General features: G+C 37.8%; 1 protein-coding gene across 3 annotated transcripts; it reads right to left on the reverse strand.

Annotated features, from left to right (window-relative positions):
* Window positions 1-1,597: 1,597 nt before the first annotated feature.
* On the reverse strand, window positions 1,598-8,183 carry LOC306876542 (G-protein coupled receptor 183-A-like). Of its 3 annotated transcripts, none has more exons than XM_079427819.1 (2): window positions 5,577-5,872; window positions 1,598-4,533 (listed from the first exon to the last, which is right to left on the reverse strand). In XM_079427819.1, exon 2 carries the CDS (start codon window positions 4,514-4,516, stop codon window positions 3,404-3,406), a length of 1,113 nt encoding a protein of 370 aa, XP_079283945.1. In that variant the 5' UTR covers window positions 4,517-4,533; window positions 5,577-5,872; the 3' UTR covers window positions 1,598-3,403. The 3 variants fall into 3 exon arrangements, with proteins under 3 accessions (XP_079283945.1, XP_079283947.1, XP_079283946.1); XM_079427821.1 differs by having other exon boundaries at window positions 3,137-4,960; window positions 5,577-5,700; XM_079427820.1 differs by lacking the exon at window positions 5,577-5,872 and adding an exon at window positions 8,115-8,183 and having other exon boundaries at window positions 3,143-4,533.
* Between the last annotated feature and the right edge of the window lie 434 nt (window positions 8,184-8,617).

An 8,617-nucleotide genomic window follows, 5' to 3' on the forward strand; every position in this document is an offset into this window, starting at 1 on the left:
TGAATGGGAAGGTTATTTATTTATTTATTTTGAGCATTCTAATCTGCTTTTTTAAATCGGATATCTAAAAATGTAGATTAGTCTAAGTTTATTAGTCTAGGATGTGCAAACCAACTTATGCTGTTTTTCCAGAAGGGTAAAATATGTTTTTTCCATTTAAAAGAGGACAGCCAGCTACTAAAACGCACACACTGTAAACACGCACACACAACATGTCACCATTTCACCAGGGTACATTTTGTTACGCCTCCATTAGCCAGTATGTTCTCAACCTGATTCTTGTAGAAGGATTACCCTTTGGTAACAGCCACTGGAACTGAAGGTTTGAGCTAAAGTGATAAAAAAAAAAAAAATGTTATTAGAATCAGGACAGAGATTTTTAACCAGGACATAGATTTGTGCACACCCTATAGTGGACCGCAGAGTTACTGTTGCTTTAGCACAGGGGTGGGCAAACTTTTTGACTCGAGGGCCACATCAAGTTTTCCACATTAAGTGAGGGGGCGCATAATATGAAGCTTTGATTTATTTTAATTTTTTCAGCACAGTTCAGATGAAAAAAAAACGCAATTTATAATCCAGAAAAACAGTACTATATCCATTTTCATAAAAATGTGTGTGGAAAACAGAAGAAAGCATATCTTTGCAAGATAAAATGACAAATAATTTCCATGTTTTCCCCACAAAATTACAGCACCCGTGAGCAGGAGGATAACGGGATAACGCTGGCATTTGTTCTCAAACTGGAAAGTCTTTTAAGCATTTTTAAAACAGGTCCAATACAAGGCATTTTTCAAAACAAATGAACACTTTCACATTTTTAAAACATGTAACTTATTTACAATGGTGCCAGGTTTGTAGTGTATATAGCTATTTTTGACTTTTTATTTTGTATTTTCTGTGCGGCTTGAACGCGGCGTCCCTCAAAAATAGACTAGGCGCCTATCTTTGGCAAAGCCGCGCGGAGAGCGGCTTCTGAAACGTGCCGCGGATTAACTGGAGCGGCTATGGAAAGCCAAAGTATTCATAAACGCCTGCTCGGGCGTCTGATTGCACACTGACACGTCAAAAGCGTGCGCTTTGACAGCAAACGCGCGTCGTGGACGCGCGTTTTGCCATGAAAACGCGCGTTCTTAGCGCGCGCTTTGGGATTATGGCGAACGCGCGTCAGAAACGCGCGGTTTTGTGTATCAAAACGCCATCTTCGACGTGTGATTTCCTATGAAACGCGCATTCTTGACGCACGCTTTGGAGTCACCAAAAACACGCGTTTTTGACGTGCGTTTATCAAAACAGGAAATGGGCGTCGAATACCTGCGTTTGGAGTCGGACAAAACGCACGTTCTGAACGTGTTACAGGTAAACCAAACAGGCAGAGCCCACACAGGCGAAAACAACGTGCTCTTTCTGTAGTGTTCTCAAAATGGCACGCTTCAAAAGCGTGTGCTGACTTCATTGCCCGATTCTGTCATGTGTCCGCTATATCCTCCTGAGACCCCCCCCCCCCCCCAAAAAAGCTTTTTTTCATGTCATTACATTGTTTAGAGCATTAGAAAAAAATGGAATGGAATGGAAAATGGAAAATTGGAAAATTAACATTTTTGAAAAAATATATTTTATTCATATTTTTTTCCTTAAAATAAAATGGCATGAATAGACATCAAAAAGGCAAAAACAATGGGATTTTTTTTTTTTTAAATCACCAATACATTTTTAGGTTTCAGGATTTTTTTCTTCTAAACTTTGTTTAAGGATGATTCTCAACTATGTTATAAAATATATAACAAAATTATTTGATATACCATTTTGTTTTATGCAATATGTCTGTAAAAATTTCCATAAACTGGTTTTCCCATTAAACACAGTGTATCTATACTGTATCTAATTTGCATATTAATGTGTTGCTGTTGGGACAGCATGTTGAAAAAAGAATTGTCATAATGGGAGTAATAATTGGCCAGATGTTCATAACCATATATAATATTTCATAAGAAAATGTATATATATAATTTATTTTTCTATTCAATTGTTATGTTTCCGACGCGCGTTCGCCATAATCCCAAAGAGCGCGCTAAGAACGCGCGTTTTCATGGCAAAATGCGCATCCACGACACGCATTTGCTGTCAAAGCGCACGCTTTTGACGTGTCAGTGTGCAATCAGACGCCCGAGCAGGCGTTTATGAATACTTTGGCTTTCCATAAGCGGCGGCATGGTGTAAATCAGGGGTTATATACTGCACTACAGGCTACAGCGTCATCTATTGGATTTTACTGATATTGCATATTGGAACAACTGCCTCATGGGCTGGATGAAAACGCCCATAGTTTGCCCACCTTTTCAGATTCGTATAATTAAAAAAAAAAAATCCCTCGCGGGCCGTAGTTTGGACACCCCTGCTTTAGCATGTACTTTTTTTCTGTAAATAATAATTACAGTTGCTGCATTTACATAGACCATAGTAATCTGTTTGTATGTTGGACTAGTGGCCCAGTTGGAATAAAAAAATGAACACATAAACCTGATCACTTTATGTAGCGTTCATATAAATACACTGCAAAAAATGCTTTTCTAGTTTAGATTTTTTGTCTTGTTTCCAGCCAAAATATCAAAAAATTCTTAAATCAAGAAGGATTTTCTAGAAAAGTGAAAATTATTGTCATTATTGAAGTTCATCTGGCTGATTTAAATATATGATGACACAGATTGTCAGTGTGATTGTCAGGTTTATCATCCTGAAACACTACTAATGCTGCATAAGGAACCATTGAGATAAAAGTGTGACTCTTTCCAGTAAACAGCTCAGGGGGTTTTGGTCATGAATCTTCTTGCTCACTTCTTTGCACTGTTTGCATCTACGTTATAATACTACTTGCTTGTGCTATACTATTTGAGAGCAGATCAAATCACCAACCATTAGCATACATCTAAAGTCAGACTGCAGTCAAAACAAAAAGAGTAATTCAGTGACTCATTCGTCATGTCTCAGTGTTGGAATGATTAAGGGTCAAAAGTGCCATTGAACAATCAGTGATTAAATCTTTTCGTATGACTGGAATCAGAAGATTTGAGTCATTAGTCTAAACTAAAATCACCATTTCTTGATAGGCTACTTAGTACGAAACGTCACTGCATATATATACATTTTCCTGTTTATTAATATTATTCAAAAGATCGATTTAAACAATGAAGAACAAATTGTAGCACTCAAATGAACTACAATATGTACGACAAATGTGTAATAAACGTCTTTAAACAGCATAAAATGCCTTTAAACAGCATAAAATATTAACAATCATTTGAAACAATAGCTTGAACAGCGTGTAAAGTAATCCAGATGTAATAAATTTGCTGTGATATTAAGTCTCATATAGTCAGTGAACTGCATTTCTTGTTGTTTATCCTTAAAAACCATTGCTGGTGCTCAAGAGCACACTGCTCCTCTCTTTCTGAGTGCCTCTGGAGCTCATATGAATTTTGTCGTTCGCAAACACGTCTTTGGAAGAGCCTTCAGGTGAGGTCCTGACCACGCTCGAGAAGGACATGCTCACGTGCTTCCTGAGCAGTTTGAGTACCTTCTTCTTGTATCCCTTGCAGGCAAAGAAGTAGATGAAGGGATCCAAACACGAGTTAAGGTTCATTAAGCAGACAGTAATGTGAAGGGAGATCTGAAATTCATGCAGTTCTAAGCAGTCTGGCTTGTACCGCAGCTTTCTAATCATGTACTGCAGGAGGTCGATGTGATATGGGGTGTAGCACACCACAAACACGAGAATGACGGCACAAATCACGCCGATGGCTTTGCGACTACGACCCGACTTCTCTGTCAATTTATTAGACTTGGCCAGGACGCGGAGCTTGGAGCAGAGTGCCGAATAACACATCAGGATGGTGATCACAGGGATGCCGAAGCCAAGCAACACAGCACCAATGAGCATGACAGGCAGGTTGTCAATCTTCTCGAAGTTGGGATACTCCATACACGTTATGTGACCACTTTTCTCCACGTTCGTCATGGGTATCGACAGCAAAGACAGGGTCTGCATCAACACAACCAACCACACGGCAACACAGATGTACCGCACCTTCTGAACCTTTCGGAATCGTGAGAAGCGCAGCGGCAGCACCACTGCAATGAAACGGTCCACGCTCAAACAAGTCATGAAGTTGACGCCAGCATACATGTTGATGTAGAACAGCAGTGCCACAGCTTTGCACAAACCCTCCCCCATCGGCCAGTGGAACCCCTTGGCGTAGTAAACCATACGCAAGGGCAGAGCAAGCGAAAACAATATGTCCGACACCACCAGGTTGGCAGAATACAGAGTTGTGGAGTTGATTTTTTTTAAATTAGGCCAGATGACATGCAAAGCCAACACATTGCCCAGCAGTCCCACAATGAAAATCAGAAAATACACTGCAGACAGAAAATACTGTGCCCAACCACGATGGTCGTACAGGTTGAGACAGGTGTCGGAGTCATTGTGGGTGGTGTTTGTAGCTACGAACATCTCCATGGGGTCAGTTATAAAATCTGAAAAAGGGAAAACAGATACATTACTACAGAACTGAGAAAGTCAAGCCATGCTTGTATCAGGTTACACGGTGTTGTTTCACTAAGGAAGTGCAAGCAGTTCGAATCATTTTTTTTTTTTTTTTTGGAACGGTCATACATTGCAGGCAAAGGAAATGCCATCACCCACCCGTGGTTTCAAAGCACTCCCCCCAAACTCACTGCTCACTACAACAACGTTTTTATGAACGTGTCAAATTATTTTTACGTGTATGTACGGAAGTTTGTGATACTACTGTGAATGGGAAGGAAGTTTTATATCAATCATCAGCGCAAATGTGAAGACAGGAGATCCAGGTGAGCACTGCGCTCCATTGGAGCAGCGAAAGGTGTTTCCTGTCAGTCCTACAACTGCCCGAATTCTGCACCCTCACAAAGACCTTGACCGCTAGAAAAACAAGTCTGAGTAGAACACAGTGCTCTGTGATGGGGTAACAATGATTGTGTAATGGTTAGTATACTTCTGCAAAGCTTATGTCTACTTTTTTCGGAATTAAAAGAGATTGAGAATATTTTTTATGACAATGCTGCTTTAGCATTTTGCTATCATTCACAATTGTTTCACAAGAGCGACCGTGCTATGCATAGATTTGTAGTATTTTAATGACTCATCCTTCTGCCAGTACACGCAGTACTCACATGCTCTGATCAAATACTAGAATGGATATTTCAGCTTATATTAAATAGAATTTGCATAATTAATTATTTCTATCTATCTATCTATCTATCTATCTATCTATCTATCTATCTATCTATCTATCTATCTATAAAGCAATTATTAATATAAAAATTAATGAATTAATAATCAATAATGTCAAAATTAAGCTTGAACATCATTTCACATATATACTAACTGAAGCAAGAACTGGTCAAAACAGCTTCAAAATATACAAAGTGTGCAAATTTCTCCCGAGCTGTATTGATGAATAAGTACTATTTGTGTGATCCATAAAAAGAGTTTCAATTATTCCTTCATAAACATTATTATAAAAACATGTGCTTACCAATACTTTCTTGTGCCCTAGTTTTTTTGTCTGCGTTGTGTCAAGTGGTCTGATCATTGCAGTGTCAAAGGTGGCACCTCCTGGTCCGGCATTAACCACGTTTTCTAACACAGCCCGACTGAGCAATGAAATGCTGTTTCCACTCTGCTTTTGTAACCATGACGACGACATAATTTCCTGTATTTCTGATCACGATCTGCCCAGTTTTTTTTCTTTTTCTCAGTAGTTCTCTTTTGACTGAGGACCTCTCGCTGTCACATGTTAATTGCCATCCTACACGTGTCGTCTGTGTTCAGCTGTGGTTTCAGAAGGATGGAACACAACAGGATTTTATAACCCCTGTTAAGGTTTACTTTAATAATTTAACTTGGTTACTGAATTTGTGAAAATTGTGACACAACCGGCAATAACATGAGTAGAGAAAAAAAATGATAATTATTTATTTATTATTTTTTATTTATTTATTTTAAACTTCTATTTATATTCATGTGTTAATGAGGGGGAAAGAATCCAGCTTCATTTATTATATAGTATGGTAGAATTTTAGTGGATATTAGATGGAAAAATGCACTTTTGGTTTTTCTTCAATTTTGATAAAATATGTTATTTTAATTCTTTATCATGCGGTTTGCAGCATCATTGGGTGTAACAGTAGTTGTGAAAGAGTGCAGTTCTTCGTTCTATTGTTAGAACATGAAAATTACATCTGCAAGCTTTTGAAAGACTTCCCTGTTTAGTTTGAAACATCCTATTTGCACCTGTGGACAACCACCCATAACAAGGTTTTGATGAATTAAAGAACACAAATGCCTGCTTTATGCTTTATAACTTATTTGTGATAAAGGTTGAGAATACAGTTCGCACGCCACGATTTTGTTCACAACTTCTGTTATCTGATGAAACACTTCTGGCTGGATTTTTTTAAATTTCCTGTAGATTCCTTAGTGTTAAGGTTGTATCTTCTCAGTAATACATATAAAGTTGATGACAACACACAGAGACATCACTTTTTTGTTGTTTTTTTCATGGTGTTAACAATACTTTCAGAGCTTTTCGACTTTCACTAAGCAGACATTTAAAAGGTTATTTCCGTCTGCTTTCTGTCCCCAAAGCTTCTATTAACTTTTGAGAGGATGTGGCTTTTGATAAAGCTTTCCAATGCTCTTTAAAAGTGTGCAATCAAAATTTGTAATCTTCATTCCATATATGCAAACACTGTATTGCATGAAAAACAATGACTAATTTATTCCTGTGAGGTCACCTATTACCTAAATCTGAAGCACCTTTTTTTTTTCTTCATGTGGTGAGACAACGTTCAGAACTTTTCCAGAATAATTTAGCTCTTCAATGCGGGGAGTCCCATTTTTTGTGTTTGCGTGTGACTGCATTAGGCTAAATGTCAGTATACGTTTACACACAAGAGCATGAAAGTCTCTGAAATATATATGTGCTCTGTACAGAATCACTGTTCTAACTTTTGTGATTTATTTATTATCCAATTACAAGCATCCAAGTCTTACACTTGTCTGCTTGTTTTTTTTTTTAGCATATTTTAAACGTTCTTACACCACACCCTCTCCTGCTCTTCTACTTTTACTCTAAATGTAAACAAAACATTCTATAAGCATTGTAAAGGTGAAATGTTCGTTTCACTAGCTAACCCTGCTTTCTGTGAAAATTAGTGTGATAAACAGCAAACCTGAAATTAAGTAATAGCTTCAGGTTTTGTTGTCTACAGATTGACCCTTGTTTCAATAGCACTGTGGCATACACACCTGCTGCTTTTGCATATGCAAGAAAAACACATCGTTCAAATGTGTAAGCAATAAGTTCTCACATTTAGGGTATGGCATACATAGCTGCTAACTATTTCCCGGTGGTGTTTTTCATGCACTTCAGGGTGGTTTTCACACCTGCGGTGGCCTCCGGAAAACTCTTGTTAAACTGTTGAACTTATAGAATGTCATTGATTTGTTGTTTTTATTTATGCTGCCAAATTTACATACAATTATATTTCATTATTTTAGCTTTATGGAAGGTTGTAGGTTTAAACACATCAAGGGTTGATCCGTGAGCATTACTCTTCACTGCGCATTACTGCTGGAAGATTGAATATGACAAAAATGTGGTGTAAAGTCGCTTTCATGAATCTGTCTGTGACTGAATAAATAAACTGGATGACTTGATGAGTCAGAAACATGAAAAAAACTGAGTGTCTGCTTGGCTTCTAAATTAAGAGCTGGTGCTTTTAAAATCATACAGACAGGGATTTGTTAGTGTCATATAAAACAAAATGGCAAATCAAATATATTTCTCACTGCAATTTTGTCCTAACAATATCATTTGGGCCACAAACACCACAGAGACTGGAAGAATGCTAGCTGAAATTGTTTCATTTCTTAAGCACACTAGGCAGAAGTTTCAGTTTTGACTCATAGCAAAAAAGAGCTCAGTTGTTTTGAGTGCAGCAATGCACTTAAACGTTTTAACCAGACTTGAAATCACAGAATCTTTCATTTGAAAAGACCATCACCTTACCTCACTGAGATCTTTCAACGAGCTGATACAGATGATGATGATTCCTTTCTCGTAATGCAAATGTGACACAAATGGTCTACTTTCAGTATATCTGAGTTAAAGGTTAACTGGGTAACTGATTGGCAGCTGAGTCTGACTTTTTTCTTGTTGGTAAGTAAAAGCGTGAAGCAGACGTTAGTAGTGTCAAAGACCTGTGAATTAATGTTGTTAAAAAGAGGAAATCTATTTTAATCTATCTACACCTCGCTAGCTACTGTGTTGGACTTCAGAACTGTCTTAATTCTTCATAGCATAGATTCAATAAAGTGCTGGAAACATTCCTCAGAGATTTTGGTCTATATTAACACGATAGCATAATGCAATTACTGCAGATTTGTCAGCTGCACATCCTAAAGGTGCTCTATTGGATTGAGATCTGGTGAGCCATTTGAGTATACGTAGTGAACTCAAGGTCATGTTCAAGAAAACAGTTTGAGATGACTTGAGCTTTGTGAAATGGTGCA

The sequence above is a fragment of the Barbus barbus genome (genome assembly GCF_936440315.1).
Source record: "Barbus barbus genome assembly, chromosome: 10".
Taxonomy (NCBI): domain Eukaryota; kingdom Metazoa; phylum Chordata; class Actinopteri; order Cypriniformes; family Cyprinidae; genus Barbus; species Barbus barbus.